The sequence below is a fragment of the Columba livia genome, chromosome 1 (assembly GCF_036013475.1).
Source record: "Columba livia isolate bColLiv1 breed racing homer chromosome 1, bColLiv1.pat.W.v2, whole genome shotgun sequence".
Taxonomy (NCBI): domain Eukaryota; kingdom Metazoa; phylum Chordata; class Aves; order Columbiformes; family Columbidae; genus Columba; species Columba livia.
The window spans coordinates 69780574-69796779 of NC_088602.1; the positions used below are offsets into that span (position 1 = coordinate 69780574).

At 42.9% G+C, this 16206-nt stretch overlaps 1 protein-coding gene across 7 annotated transcripts in view; it reads left to right on the forward strand.

Moving 5' to 3' along the window:
* The first annotated feature begins 4109 nt into the window (after nt 1-4109).
* Nucleotides 4110-16206, forward strand: part of CD47 (CD47 molecule) — a 28229-nt gene continuing 16132 nt past the window's right edge. For all 7 annotated transcript variants that reach the window (XM_065049923.1, XM_065049922.1, XM_065049926.1 and 4 more), the window contains exons 1-4: nt 4110-4269; nt 7716-8066; nt 11641-11730; nt 15556-15657. In XM_065049923.1, coding sequence (XP_064905995.1) covers nt 4224-4269; nt 7716-8066; nt 11641-11730; nt 15556-15657 — 589 coding nt within the window. In that variant the 5' untranslated portion in view covers nt 4110-4223. The remainder of the gene's footprint in view (nt 4270-7715; nt 8067-11640; nt 11731-15555; nt 15658-16206) is intronic.

Sequence of the window (16206 nt, forward strand, 5' to 3'; positions counted from 1 at the left end):
CTTTGCAGTGGCCACTAAGTCACTAAAGGGTTAAGTTGTGTGATGAATCCCAGTAGCTAAGGCAGCTACAGCAGCAGGTGAACAGAGAACACAAAATAAAAATGGAAATGCCAAAAAATGCTTTCATATATACAACAGGAGTAGAAAGAAACTGAGGAAGGGTGGAGGGAGCATGAAAGTAGCACTATTTCCCTAAAATAGTTTTGAAATGGAGGAAAAATTACTGCATTTTAGCCCTCTCAAACAACTGTGAGAAGTTAGCAATTTTTCACAGCATTGCTTTATTTTTGACTAGGTCTTCAGCAACTATTACTCAAAGTTAATTCAGGCTTTAGTCTTTGGGAACTTTTTTAATGTGCTAGTGATTACAAGTCCATTAATATTTATAAACGTCATTTGAATCCCATTTTTTACCCTCTTGTCCAGGCAGGGTCTCTCATAAGAAGAAAATATTGTTGCTCTTTTTTTTTTCTTTTTCTTTTATTTTTATTACTATAGTAAGTTCAGGGTTGAGCCTGTTCTAAAAATGTCATATTCTATAAAGCTGTGATGTATAGTTTTGGTAGCCTGCCTATGCCCTGAGACAGGTCAGAGAGTTAGATATTAGGCCTGGAGAAATGGATATGTAGTCTATTCTCAGCTCTGCCACTGGCTAATCATGCAACCTCAGTCAGTTCATTTAACCTCAGCATGCCTAGGTTTCCAGATCAAAAAAGAAAGGGACAACAGGCTCCTTTGCAAATGTTTTCCAGTGCTTAATGGAGAACAAAGTATTACCCATCATGTTGCTGCTGCACTGGGACTTTCTGTGAGTGTTATGATATGTACATCAAGTGAGTCCACGGACACGGAGGGAGGTCTGGCCACTGCTTTTCTCCCTGAGGGAGACAGCTCTCACAGTCAGTTTGACAAAGCACTGCTACAGACATACGTTGCTTTAGGCATGCAGGCTCTTATGTCACTCCTCAGCATTTTCCTGCCAGCCATGGCAGTTGCTGCCTCCTGTACGTTGGATTGTATACATGATTCTTGTCTGCTACAGCTTCACTTTTGCTGACCACAGATGATGGTCAACAGCACTCCAAAGAGCAGTAAACCAGGATAATATGGCATATCAGTGCCCATATCAGTTGCCTAATTTAAAGACCCAAAAGTGTGCCTGGGAAGTCATCAATGAGAGACTCATGAACAGTTTTCAAAGTATAAGACCTATTGAGAGTTGACCTATAAGAGCTGTAAGACTTGAACCGCAACACGCAAGTCAGAGATCACAGAATCACAGAATCGACTGGGTTGGAAGAGACCTCAGAGATCATCGAGTCCAACCCTTGGTCCAACTCTAGTCCGTTTACTAGATCATGGCACTAAGTGCCATGTCCAATCTCAGTTTAAAAACCTCCAGGGACGGCGAGTCCACTACCTCCCTGGGCAGGCCATTCCAATGCCTGATCACTCTCTCTGTAAAGAATTTCTTTCTAATATCCAGCCTAAATTTCCCCTGGTAGAGTTTAAGCCCATGCCCCCTTGTCCTATTGCTAACTGCCTGGGAGAAGAGACCAATCCCCACCTGGCTATAACTTCCCTTCAGGTAGTTATAGATGAGTCTGTCCTTTTCACAGTTTCTGAAATGTGCTTCTGTGCAAGCTTCTAGAGCGTGCACACGCTGGGTGAAGAGAAACATGCAATACCACAGGGCAAAAAGAGGGAAATGGTCACAGTGGTGGTAGAAAAAATGGTTAAAAGCATGCAGATCTTCTGTTACAGCAGGGTTTGCTTTGCATACCTGGCTCAGAAAGGAAAGCAGCACCTTCCTCTCAGTAGGCATCAGAAGCATCAGAACCACCTTGTTCTGTCACGCTCCTGCCTCATGACACCACCAGCAAGCAGAGGCGTTGCAGACCTTTCTCAGCAGCAGAAGGCAGAGCATTGCAAGGCAAAGTATTGCAGATGCACACCTAGCTAGATGGCACGGCTACCTCCAAAAAAACCCCAAATGAAAACTGCATGCAGAGAGAGTTATCTTTCGAGGATTTGTACAGCCTGCTTCGGTAGTACAGGAGACAGCACCTGACATGGAACAACTCTCTCACACAAGACTCCTGGCTGTATGAATTTTCCCATGTGCGCTGCTTTGCTTTTAGGCTCGCGTGGGTGTGCTACGTGCTCCCTTAGCAACAGCAACAAATGCGTGCTGCAGCTGTAGCCTTCTCCTCTTTGCAGCAGGAGGAGAGCATCCCCAGTTTAATTGCAGATAACATGCTCCCCGCAGAGCTGACCCTGTCCCCCAAAATGTCTGCCTGCCACTCTCAAGGCTCTGGGCACTGATACGGGAGCTACACCAGAAGCAGACATGTCTTCCCTACCACCCTCTGCTCCAGCCCATACCTCCTGGCCTCCAGAGAACATCATCTGAATGTAGGATCAGGAGGAGGATCAGTTGCTTCATGTGAGCCCCCCTCCATCTATTCTGGAGTCAGATAGCTCCCACTGCTCAAGGCTTTTTACTAAAATTGAATGCCGGAGGGTGTCTGAGTGCTTTATGAGTATCTGGAGGAAACAAACGCAGCAGTCAAGGCACTGGCATCCATTAATCACTTAAGGAGGGCTGGGCAAGAATTTTAAGAATAGAGTCTCAGGAAGCAGGGATGAGTCAGGGAAGAACCACTCAAGCCAATATTAATGTTGCAGCTAAAAATTTAAAAATGTAGTAAAACCATGTGAGACACAAAAAAAATATTTCTTGCAGTATTTGCCCTGGATTTCACCCTCTGTTGAACTCTGGTACTTGATAGAACATTTTATATATATATATATATATATATATATATACACATATTGGCACGTTCCTCAAATATATTTAACAATCCTGGTTTTAATGCTTCATCAACACATTTACGTGAGAACCAAATATGCATTTAGGGTGCAAGTATTTATAGAACCAAAATTTTGAGACAATTCTACCATTAAAAAAAAAAAATATGATGTCCTAGAGAGGGCTACTTCTGGAGAAAAAACAAAACAAAACCACCCAAAGCAAACCAAAACCCCAAAATATTTGTGGAAGCATTGCTGAAATAGTTCCATGTGTATTACTCCAGCCATAGGAAGGAGGGAGTGTTTATCTTCGCTTTTAATGGAAGGGCAACAAGAGCTCACACAAATTCTCCTGTGTTTTGTGCTGTCTTTAAAAACTTCATAATTCGGTTGTGTGTAGAGCGTGTCAGCCTGGTAATTTCCCGCAGCACCGAGCGCTGTGGAGCTGGCGGTTGGCGGGGGCAGAGGGGGGCTCAGGGCCCCACGGCCGCGGGGGCCGAGGCACCGGCGTTCCCGCCCTCCCAGCGCCGGCTTTACCTTCTGCCAGAGGCGAACCTGCTGCAGGCAGACGCAGCCCTCCCATAGGGCTTTTAGCAAGGGGCTAAAGCCTCTTCCCCTCCCCGGGGTTATATGCAAGTGCGAAATCAGGTGATTTACCAGAAAGCGGGACGGAAACCGAAAGCGCCCGCCCGCCCCGCCGCGGATTCGCGGCTCTGCCCGTTCCCGCTTCAGGCGGCCGCCGCAGGAAGGGGGGGAAGGGCGGGAGGGGGCGCTGCTGGCCAGAGGGGCCGCCGCCCCGGAGCGGGGTTTGATCGCGGGCGGAATCAATGAAGCGATCGGGGTGCCGCTTCGGGAAGGGGAGCTGCCCTTTGAACGCTTCCCCTTTTAACGGGCTCGGCACCTTCCCTCTCGCCGCCCCGGCCATGTTAGCCATTTCACTCAGCCCAAAACACGTCCTTCGCCTCCCTGCGTGCAGAGGAAAACAAAATAAAAACACCATGAGTCCAGAGCTCGAGTGGTCAAGGAAAATACGTCCTGATAACTTAAACACCGAGCTTCGCTGCAGCTGTTCCCGAGGGCTGTTTCGGTTGCCCCGGGAGGGGGAAGGAAGCGGCTGCAGCCCCTCCCCAGCCCCGAGCTGCCGCCGCTGCACCCCGCGCTGCGGGGAACCAGCGGGCGAGGGGGCGGGGCCCGAGAGTCCTCCGTCACTGCCTGGCGGGGGCGGGGAGTAGGCGCGCGCGTCGCCCACCCTCGCGACGGCAGCCGCAGCCAATCAGCGGCGGGAGGACGCCCCCTCCTCCCCCGAGCGCCTCGCCCCGCCCCGCCCCCTGCGCGGCAGCGCCCGCCCGCCCGCCCGCTCGCTGCGGCGACCAGCTCCTGAGGCCGCCGGGCTGCCTGGCCGCTCCGCCATGTGGCTGCTGGCTGCTTGGGTGTTGCTCAGCGCCGTGGGCGCCGGTGAGTTCTCGCCGCCTTCTTTCTCCCTCCCTCGTCGTCCCCTCCCCTGCGGCTGGGGTCGCGGTAGCCGGGCACGAGACACGTCCCGTCCGCCCCCGCCTCCAACGGAGCTCCGGTGCGGGCGCTCCGCCAGCCGCGGAAGTATCCGCGGCGAGGCGCCGGGGAGCGAGGGAGGGTGTGCGGCTGTGAGGGAAGGAGGGCAGAGCCGCCTTCCCTGGCCCGCGCAGCGGTGGGGGGGCGGGAAAGGGAGGAGCGGGTGTCGCCTTGGCAGCGGGGGACACGTTGACGTGAGGCGGCCGGTCCCGCGGGGCGAGCGAAGCGGAGCGGCCCCCGCCCGCCCTGCGGCCGCGGTTGCGGGGGGAGTGCCGCTCCCTCCGCGCGGCGCGGAGGCTTGCAATGCCCCTGACCGGAGCTCCCGGCTCTGTCACCGGCGGCCGCCGAGCAGCGGGCGTGTGTGGGACTGCGCTCTGCGTAGCTGCCGCTCGCCATCCGCTGCGGGGGGCGTTCCTCCGGTCCGGCGCCTGTCTGGGTCCCGCACCCTGCCCGGGCATGGGCTGATTTTTGCAGAAGTTGCGGGGCAGAGGAGGGACGCCGTGACCAGCCGCCAGAGCTCTTTGTCTTCCCGCGTCTGGTAGCGTTAGGGCAGCGTAGCTTCATGTGCTTTCTTGAAGAAATGATGATCAAACTGGTCGTCTGCTGTACTGGGTCTAGGGTTGGCGACATTTCCTGATCTCAAAAATCTTTGGGTGTCATTGCGTGTGAGATCTCGCAATCTAACTTGTTATTCTTCTGCGCGCCAAGAAAAAACTCGGTGGGAGAGTTAAAAAAATTACCCTTTCACTGTGGTGCAAATGCTAGGTAGTTCTGCTGTCCATAAGCAGCACATCCAAACCTGCATGTTTAAAGCTAGTATTTAAATTCCTGTCTGAGTTCCTGCAGTTTAAATGCTGAGTGCCCTGGCATGTTTTGTAGCCAGTGAGAAATGCAGGTGTCTGTCAGAGGCAAACGCCGAGCTTAGCCAGTTTTGACCTAGTGTGCAGGTATTTCTGAATTTGCACTGCATATATAATTTGAAACAACCTTTCTGTGGCAGCTTCACAACTGCACATTCTTCAGAAGCACACCCCCGCCAGCTGCTTATTTTAAGGTTCTAAAATTGTCACCTTTATGTGATACCTTTAAGATTGTAGTCCCTTTAGCGAGACAGAAGCCACGGAACCTCTTTACTAAAGTGGTCGGATTTGCAGAGGGCAAGACCTGTAAATATTTGTCTGCATGCTTCTGTTGGTGCCTATGGGCAGCCTGCTCCTATTTCTCCAGCACTCTGCTGGTGGAGCAGTTCACATGAGTACTTCTTAATTGGCCTCAGGCAAAATATGCCAGCTCTCATATTCTAAACAACAGCAAACCAGTGCAATCATGCAGCTCCCTGCCATTCTCTGCTTATACTCATGAGGAAGTCGTGATCCATTTGTTTTAATTTCTTTGCTCTGGTAAATACTTGGAAGTGTAGTTGCTTCCTTTATTTGCAAATAACCTTTCTCAGTGATGGAGTCAGCAGAGGATAAATTTTTCCTAAGAAGTGTATGTGTGCTAGCTCTAAAGCAGAAAAAGAAAAACCCCAAAGCCCAACAACCCAAACTCAGAAACCTTTTTGAGGTAAAGTAAAACAGAAGGGAAACTTATTTCAGGAAGAACAGCTGAAGCACTACAGCTTCTAATTGTGGGCATTTATTTTTCATTAGTGTATAGTTTGGGATTTGGGTACAGTTTCCCTTTGTTCTGCTTTTGTTACTTTTATTTTTTGAGGTACAGCTTAAAAATGCAACACAATGAGTAAAATAGGGAATAATTCTTCCTTCATTCTTGAGTGCTGTCATGCGTAATGCATATTTAGCTTTTGATATTCAATAGTAATACGGTGACTTCTGTGAGAATATTAAAGCAATGTTTCAAGGATTTGAAACTTTTTAAATTTGACCTGAGACTGTTACTTGGAAAAAATTGAGCTACTGCAAATTGTAGCACAACTCTTAACTGATTTTTCTTTTTTCTTTTTTTTTTTTCCTCTCTTCCCTTTCCCCTCATTGACTTGAATCATGTTGCAATTCTGAGCTGGTTTAAACATGTGAATGCAAGTAGTTCCTCTGCAGTCACTGGAGCTACTGCGATTTGCAAGTCTGTGTGCTTACGGTATTAGGGATTGTGGTCTTGTTTTACAGTACTTATCTTTTCCAATGTTTGGTTTTATCAGGTGGATATAGTCAAACATTTTGAACAAGTAATGTTACTGGGACTTAATGAGCAATGACCATTAGGACAGCTATTCAACTAAGTTACAATTTCACACAAACAAGGAAAAATATAGAAAATGTGGGATTCAAAGCTGACATATTTTGCAGTCAAGTTAGTTTAATCTCTTTCTTCTGGTTCCTGATGTAATTTAAATACTGATTTTTGGTATTCTCGGGAACTGATGGATGGGTCTTCATTTCAGATGAAATCTTGACATAGGATTTAGGTCTTTCTTGAAACAAGGTTCAGTCAGTACTGCTATTTTAGAACTGTGGTGCGCTATGGGAGAGAAATGGTAAAAACCAGCAGAGGTAACATAATTCTGTGTGGTGGCAATTTTTGTTTCCTGCATTGAATTCTGTTGTTAGTAGCATTAATCACAAGGGCTTATAATACAGGGCATTTGTTGTTACTAATTCTCCATTTTCAATTCTACTGTGTGTACACTCAAATGCTAAGTAAGTAATAATCATATTTAATGTATGCTATTTTGTGTGCACCTCCTTCATCGAAAAAGGAAAAGAGAGGATTTGCAAGAAACTATCTTAACCTATGGGCATTTGGCTCCACCTTCAGTGATGAGAAGGAACAAATGACAAAGTTATGCTGGCTAAGCTGCCCTGCCTGCCTTCTTTCAGAAGTGTAAAAGTAGTTTTTATTCTTAACATGTCCTTTACAAACTGTAAAGGATACTTGTTTGGAGGTGATACCTGGACCTCCTTTTATAGGTACCTGTGTGATCAGCAGCAAAATTTTGAACATCAGTGGGAAAACATGTGATTATATTATATGTATGCTTTGTAGAAACCAGGCCTTAATGCTGTATATCTCTGTATGGCATTTTAGGAGAAGTGTCCATGTAAGTGGCAGCCCAAAGTTTTATTACTTAAAAAAAAATTATGATAGTTTGTGGTATCTATACATTAAATGGATGTGAGAGTGGCTAAGTCTGTGTATAGGGTTTGTGGTAGAATTATAATAATGCCTTTTTTTCTTCTTTTGTTACTCCCATAAAACATGGTTGTCTTTTTGTGGTTTTCCAGGAGAGTTTGTTTTGTTTTCCCAAGTCAGCTGTTGTAGTGTTTTTTGCTTTCTTGACTTGTATATTAAGAAATAATTCTGAATGTGTCAGTTTTCTTTTTCCTTTATAGGTTCTGCCCAGTTGACGTTTAGCGGACCAGATGTTGTTGAAAGAACTGACTGTAATAGAACTGTCACTTTACCTTGCTACGTGAATAATCTAAAGGAGAACAATATAAAAGTCATGTTTGTTACGTGGAAAAAACAAGGAAAAAAAATTTTTTCTTTTGATGGAGCAAAACAGGAGTTTTTGAGAGATGAAACGGTCCCATCAGCTAACCTAACGTCTCAGGAGGATTTACCCAAGGGTATTGCCTCTCTAACGCTTATCAGTGCAGAGGCAAGTGTTGGCAATTACAGTTGTGAAGTAACAGAATCAAACAGAGAAGGGGAAACAAGAGTCGAACTAAGACACAGCTCAGGTGAGTTGCCTGCCATTGTTTTAGAACCTGTTGGGAGAGTAAAAAAGCAAAATCTTACAGGAAAGAGAAAAATAGTGAACATGACAATGTATTACTTGAAATTGAAAACACAAAAAATGCAGCATCCGGGCTTTCTAACTTAAATGCCAATATGAGTTATTTTGGATTAAGTTATAGGTGAATGCTTCTGTGGGAAAGATCTGAACACATTTTTTCATTCTGTAATAATGTCTGAAGATCACTTGTGTAATATGGTAAAATCCATGCTTTCCCACATCTTTTAGATTGTATAGTCAGTGATATTTTCAGCACCTTCGTGTTCTTGCATTGCATACTGAAACATATTCCTAATGTCCTTGTAGTACTGAGATGTGTATATCTATCACAGTGGCTGCAGAGATGTCTTCTTTGAAAAATTACATCTTGCAATCTTTAGTTGTGCTGGAAAAATTACAGATAGAACAAACAAATTCTTTACAAGAGCTCTAAGACTAGACCTGAAGGTGGGCAGTTTTCTGGTGAGGTTGAAAATGCTTCTGCTAGGTGGTAACTTGTTATGGTTGTCTAGCATTAAGTGTCATCTTCAGAAGACTATGTTGAACTAAAATAATGGTGACTAAGTGATTAATGTCTCATTTAGTGAGCCATTTTACTGTATCTTGTCGGATGCAGCCCATGTGCTTTGGCACCTCACCTGTTGAATAATGGGATCTGCTGTACATGTGCAGTCTGTCTAGTATTTTCACTGAACCTATGTGTGTACTGTTTATTGGTTCTGCACAGGAGACTTGCTTCTCACTTCTGGAAGGTTTCTCAGAAGCACTGAATAAATGCATAGCACTTGGAGTCTTATGTGTGGACTGTAAAATTTCCCTAGAATGGTTTTGCTCTTAGTTTTTGCATTTGTTGCTGAAGTATTTGTGAAGCTCAGATACATGTTATTTGTGTCCTGCTGCAACATCTGTGTAATTCACAGTTCTATTTAATTGTTGAGTTACCCATATACACTGCAAAACAAATGTGATCCTGAAATGGATTGGGAGGGGCACAGCCACTGAAAGAGTGAGGGTGCTACAGAATCGTTTGGTTCTTAGAACACTGCAAAGCCAGCGGAAGAAGTATAGGCAGCTTTCTTCCTTTTCTTGTAACTTCTTCCTCACTTAACATGTTTAGACTGGTTTTGCTATTCAGTGCTAAGCTTTAGAAGAGCAAACAAAGCTTAAGGATCTAGTAGAATCAAGTCCCATTTACAGGTTTTATTGCTTTGTTTTTACTTTCTGTGTTTAGAATTTTTAAAGTGATGAAAAGACTACAAAGCAGAAAACTGGTGTAATTTTTCTAATTTCATTTTCTAGTTGTCAGTTGCGACGAGGAAGGTACTCCAACACCAAAGGACAAATGTGGTTGGTGAAGAATTTATAGTTGCGAGGTCACATTAGGTTTGACAGTATATGCTAGAAAATGTCAAACTTAGTCTTTTGTTTGAGGGTTTAGCTTGAAGGTAAAACAGTTGCTCATTCTTTCTTTAAATTCTTCTGCATACTTTCTTGTTGTTTGTTCCTCAGTATTCTAAAGGTAGAAGGTAATAGAAGAAAGGGTAGCAAGTGAGTTTTGAAAAGAGTTAGTGAATAATGGAAATCCTGTGCTAGACTTCTCTCTGTCATTTCTGAGCAATGAATTCATGCTGTCACTACTAATACATTCCAACTGATGCTTTTACAAAGATAGTCTTATAAGAGCCAACTGTTCTCCATCTCGCTTTACATCATTCCTGGATTCACATAGGAAGTGGGTAGCAGAGTAAACAAGACTTTTATGTTAGTCCCCTTGTCTTTGGGCGCACTCTTTCCTGATCACTTATTTTCACAGAAAATGACTGTGAAGTCCCCTTCCCTCTTTTCTCCCCTTTTCCCTTTCCTCCTCTCTCTGCTCTTCTCCCCACCCTCTCCCACCCCCAGTGTCCAGAAGTCTCTCTTGTTAATTTGGAACTGACTTCCTTATATTGGCTCTCAAAAGAATACTTTTTGTCAGGAATTTATTGCTATGAAGCACCAGAGCAAGGGAAATATATTACCAGGAAAATGTGTTCACCTGTTTCTCTTATTTGCATATTGCATGTTCCAGCAGTATTGCAAGCATTTCCATACAGTAACTGCTTTAGACTCTAAGACTGGACCATATGTGGTTCCATGTTGCATGCTGAAGTCCTAGCAGATACCAGGCTTCATGGCTGCTTTTTTCAGTTTGCAGCACCTGCTGGTGTCATCTGGAAACATGGCAGAGGATGTGAAACTGCTTTAGAGTCTCTGCTTGCAGATACTTTCAGTTCATTGATGATTCTCAGTTGCATCAAACAGCATCGCTGGGATTTGCCTGTAGGATTTGGCTTATCTAGAGAATGGCAACTGTGCATTGAAATGACTATGCGATTTTAGTTGCTTTTTTGAAAATGCAAATGAAGCAAAAAGCCTTCCTTTAAACAATTTGTTAAATTTGGCTTCTTTTGGTGATGAGGAAGTTGGGAGATATTCCTCCATTTCTCTATCTTTAATATACTTTGTGATTGCCTTATGTTTATATGTAACCACAATGTCTTCTTCTGTGATCCCTTCTGCGAGGAGAGGAAGGGGAAAAGGGGAATTTGTGATTTTAAAACTCAAGGTATTCACTTGGCCCTGAAAGTTATGAGGTGTTGCTACTTAATTGCATGTTTCTGGAGCTGCAGATACAACTTTTAAATGTGGAGGGTAAGTGCAAGGAATATGCATCTAAACTGAAGATTAGAAATGTCTTTGGAAGCAACTGTGCAGACAGAGGAATGGCGGCAAGTATAATGGAGACTTTGGATTCCGCTGAGTGAGTCTAAATGAAGTTATGAGCTGAAATGCAAGAATCAACTACATTTTCTAGTTCAGTGGAGAAGTTTTCAGAATTTCATGTTGGAAGGTGGCTTACACAGTCTTACAGCACGAGTGACTGAACTGCCTAAGGCATCCAAGATGCAGGGGAAAAAAGGTTAAATGGCGGAGGGTGGAAAGACCTAAAGGAAAAAAATGTGTGATTTCTAAAGTTAACAAAGCAGTGTTTCCATCTCACTTAGGTTACCTACTGTATTCCTTATTACACCTCTGGATTTCTTCAGGAATTACAGCAGTTGAAGGTAGAATAGAATAGCTGGAGGAGCATCAAATTGGACTTTTCATGTCTTCCCTGCTTAGCTTAAATGGACTGATTTTCTGATCTGCCATGCTGTTTGTAGTGCCACAAGCTAACCAGCTTGTACTGCCAGACAATAGCATAAACATATCCTCTGCTGCACTGGAAGCCGAGACCTCCAGTTTGGAAAATTTTAGGGTAACTGGAAATACTAAAAAAAAGACTGTGGCACACAAGATCAGAGTGAAAATCACATAGGTAGAAGTCATAGCTTTTGTAGCCTGTTATCACTCTTAATGCTAACTATTACATACAGGGTTGAGCAATCTAGAGCATAGCCTAAAAGCAGCAATAAATGTAAAGCTAATAACCTGAGGTTTTGTTTTCTTCCTACCATTTTTCTTTTTTTATTCTCTAGGACCATGGTTTCTTCTAGTGGAAAGTGCTATCATCATAGTGTTGCTGTTATTAGTTATTATTTTCTGTTCGACTCAGTTCAGTTTTATTGGTAAGTATTGACTCTAATTCTTTGCAATTGCTGATTTGTTCTAAAATCACTTGCATGCGTAAAGGTATCTGTGTAAGACGGAAGATGGTGCTAACATAGAATTGATCCAGATAATCCACTGAGAGGTGGTACATCTGCTTGTCAAATAACTTGGCATTTGGTTTGCTCTGGAATCCTCTTCTGATCCTCCATGCTGTGTCACTTATGCTCGTTTCTGGAGTTGCTTTTGGCATGAATCAGCTGACGACACCACAAGAGAGTTAACTCATATACAGTTCACAGTATCACAGTATGTTTGGGCTTGGAAGGGACCTCAAAAGATCATCTAGTCCAATCCCCCTGCTGGAGCAGGAACACCTAGGTGAGGTCGCACAGGAACATGTCCAGGCGGGTTTTGAATGTCTCCAGAGAAGGAGACTCCACAACCTCCCTGGGCAGCCTGTTCCAGTGCTCTGGCACCCTCACTGAGAAGAAGTTTCTTCTCAAATTTAAGCGGAACCTCTTGTGTTCCAGCTTGATCCCATTACCCCTTGTCCTATCATTGTTTGCCACCAAGAAGAGCCTCGCTCCATCCTCATGGCACTCACCCTTTTATATTTATAAACATTAATAAGGTCACCCCTCAGTCTCCTCTTCTCCAAACTAAACAGACCCAGCTCCCTCAGCCTTTCTTCATAAGGGAGATGCTCCACTCCCTTAATCATCTTCGTTGCCCTACGCTGGACCCTCTCCAGCAGTTCCCTGTCCTTCTGGAACTGAGGGGCCCAGAACTGGACACAATATTCCAGATGTGGTCTCACCAGGGCGGAGTAGAGGGGAAGGAGGACCTCTCTCGATCTACTAGCCACCCCCCTTCTAATACACCCCAGGATGCTAATTCTCAAGATAGTTCCTAGTAAGCACTGTTACTTACAGGTTTGGTCAATGAGAGCGCACTAGGCTACACCCTTTTGCACTGTATGGTCTTCCATTTCCTTTTCAGTGAGCCTTTCAGGACATTTAACATACGTTTTTGGCATCAAGCTACGAAAACGCTAGTCTGCCAGAGCGTTTGCAGAGTTTGGGGCCTTTGGACTGAAAATGTGTCCGCATCAAAAAGAAGCATGTTTTGGGGCTTCAAGGTGCCACGTGGTGCCACAGTTACGCTGTGTGGACACCAGCACTCTGTTGTAGGTGCCTGAGCCCTAAGCAGTGGGATGTGGGCCGGTCTGCTTTGTTTGCTTGAGGGCGAGAAGTTGCTTTCTGGGCTTAAGATTTTTAGCAGCTGTATGTCCCCTTAGGTCTGACACATAGCCTAAAGTGTCTGTGTTTAGAGCTAGTCTGCCATGTGGTGATGTTTCTACTGCCAGTACTGTTGCAAACTATGAGCTCTTTTGCATGTGTGTAATTTTTGTAGGGGATAATTGATAATGTCTGCTGTCATTGGTTAGAACAAGGAAGCTCTTTACCATCAGTTTACCATGACATTATTGAATCATTAGGAACCAAAACATGTTTCATTTTATGGTCAAAAAAATCTATATTAGAGAAGGACGGTACTCTTTTCTTGATGGAAAACTGTTCATTAGTCTTTTAGCACCGGCCAAGTTATAATTTAACACCAACATCAATAATTTTGTCGAATGTTTTTAGAGGCAATACATTCACCAGTGTCAGACATCCTTAGATGTTCTTTATACACTGGTGTCCACCATCTATGCAAGTAGAGCGTGCTTTATGTCCTCATCTTTCAGATGGTTCCCTGAGGTGCCATTTGTTACATCAGTCTTGGAGTGTTTTTCAGCCTTTTCCAATTTGTAGACTTCTAAACAGTAAAAATTTTGTACTTAGGGTTGAGTCCATGAGTAATGGAAAGAAATCACACTCGGTGATTTATAGTAATTATATACATATACAGCCATCTAGATACAATTTTCTTTATTACCTTTTTATGAACCTCTGAAAGTGGTGTGTGACTCTTCAAAGGCCTATCCATGGTCAGAGGCTGAAAACTAGTATATATTTTTTTTAATTATTTCATTTCCATAGTGTTAGATTCTTGATTTTCATTATTGTTTATAATGGTTTAGGAGTCTCTGCTATGTTAAGGAATTGTCATTGCTTCGCATTTGTAGCAGAACTTTAACATTTTTAGTGTTTTGATAAGAAAATAATAATTGTCCTGAAATAAGATGGATACATCCATGGAGAAACACTGTCATTTCACAGGAGTAGGTTAAGCCTGCTTGGATTTTTTGCATCTCTACACTTTATTGTGAGATCTGTGACCTCTGTAGGGAAAAGTAATCGTGCTACCTCTGACTTAATAAATGTGGGTGTACTTCCTGTTTCTTTTTGTTGTGTGTGGTGTTGTTGTTGTGTGTTTTTGTTTGTTGTTTGTTTTTTTTCTTCCTTTAATTTGCACTGGTTTAGTTAACCTGTGAATCCAACAATGCTATAGTGTACTTTTAAATAGTTTGTTAAACTGGGCTTGGATTTTTCTGTGTAACACTTGAGAATATATGTTTTCTTGGGTTTGTGTTTTGTGGGGGGCTTTGTTGTTGTTGCATGATGGGCTTGTTGTTGGTTTTTTTGTTTGTTTGGTTGGTTTTTTTCAGTCGATTTGAGGTAGAGTATTGGGGTTTTTTTAGCTTATAGGATTGGCTTTTAGGATTTAAGTATAGTCTATCCACTACTTATTTTTGCGTTTGTGTCTTGCTTTCCATATTTAGCATATTTATAATATGAAAAATTTCCAGTACAAGTATGCAGGAAGTTTTACTATGACTCCTATTCCAAATAAGTTTTTGGTTTATATGATGGTAGTACTTGAAAGTATGACTGGGATCCTGTTGTAGTAGGCAATGTGAATATAATGAAAGATAACATTTTAATTACAAGAGAGAGTATTCTGTAATCCTTCCATAGATAAGATACTATTAAAGATGTTGTCATACATACCCTCTAGAATATTTACTGTATTCTTGTGATATGTTTTTTGTGCTAACACAATGCATGTAAACAGGATGTTAATTCTGTATGTGCTCCTTGTTTTTCTTTTTGAAATTACGGTATTTGTTTGTTCTCTGTTTGTGGTTACCAATTTCAACATATATCAAGATTGTTTGTCCATTAATTTTCAAGCTTGGAGCATGAACTGCCTTTTTTGTGTCTTAGTGTTAGCAGTGTATAAAACAAAACCAAGCATGGCTTATTGTGGTGTTTTATTTGTACTGTTCTTTCTTTTTCAAAGACTACTAAAATGCTGCTGCTTTGAAACCTTCCACTGGAATCAACCATTCATGAGATGTCAGCTATTTAGCAGTGCAATTATACTGAAAATTAGTCTTGTCTGTGGCATCTGAACGTGTAGGTTATCCCATATCTACTCATCCTCAAAGCATTTTGGTGAGATGGAAACATCACCCTGTTGCCTTGGGGATGGAGGTGATACATCTGAGCTCATACAATGTCGTGGGGAGGAGAATTAAACCTGGAATTTCCAAATCTCTTATTTAAATGTCAGTAGTGCGTCTACTGGAATTAACCTGTACCATGTCCCAGAGTTATTTTGATAACATAGCACCTGAATTAAATAGAAAGTGGAATTAAGAACTTGACTAGAACACCAATGCCAGGTTTCATTTATTTGAGTAAGCCATATTAACAATGGAAACAAATAAAACCTTGGTAATATGTAGAGTTTTTGTTGTTTGTTTGTTTGGGTTTTTTTAGCAGTTTGTTTCTTTAGGATGTCAGTCCTAGTCATAAAATCTGTGTATTTTAGTGAGAGAATCTGTATGTCTGATTATTCTCCTCTCTGTCTCTCTTTGTTTTATCTTTAAGCATTAAAATATGAAATTGAACCTCAGAAGAAAACGGGAATTATTGTAGCAGGTGTCATCTTCATAGTTGCTGCTATTGTAGGCACTGTTCTTTTTGCCCAAGGTAAGTGTATTAAAATTGCCTGCCTAGTTTAAGGGAATAAAAGCACAAATGAATCTCTTGCCTGCAGTAGTGTGGAAGTTTGTACCACCTATTAATTGTCGTCTCCTAATTTTAAAAGAAAAAAAAGAAAAACAAGTTAAGAAATAAAACAGAAACAGCATTGCAGTTATCAGGCCCTGAAATGATCATGAGGAGATACAGACTCCACATGTTTTTCTGTTTTCTGTCCTGCTGCCTTGGGTGAATATAAAGGGCTAGGGAGTGACTTCTGGTACTTCTGGTGAGCTTCCTTTGTCCTTCAAGAATTCACTGGTTTCTTCTGATCTAGGGGAGACAAGTCTTTAGTCACTGGAAGCTGTGTATTACTCCAGAAAGCTGCTTTGCTTGTTGTGTTTGTTGCTGTTTTAACAAGTACTTGTCATGTATGCGAAATCCTTGTGAGTAGGGGATGGACTGCAGGCAAGATCCCTAGGAGATGTCAGAATAAGTAGATATGTGGATAATAGTAACCTGAACCTCTCTTGCAGATATGTAGGAAATAGATAGCTT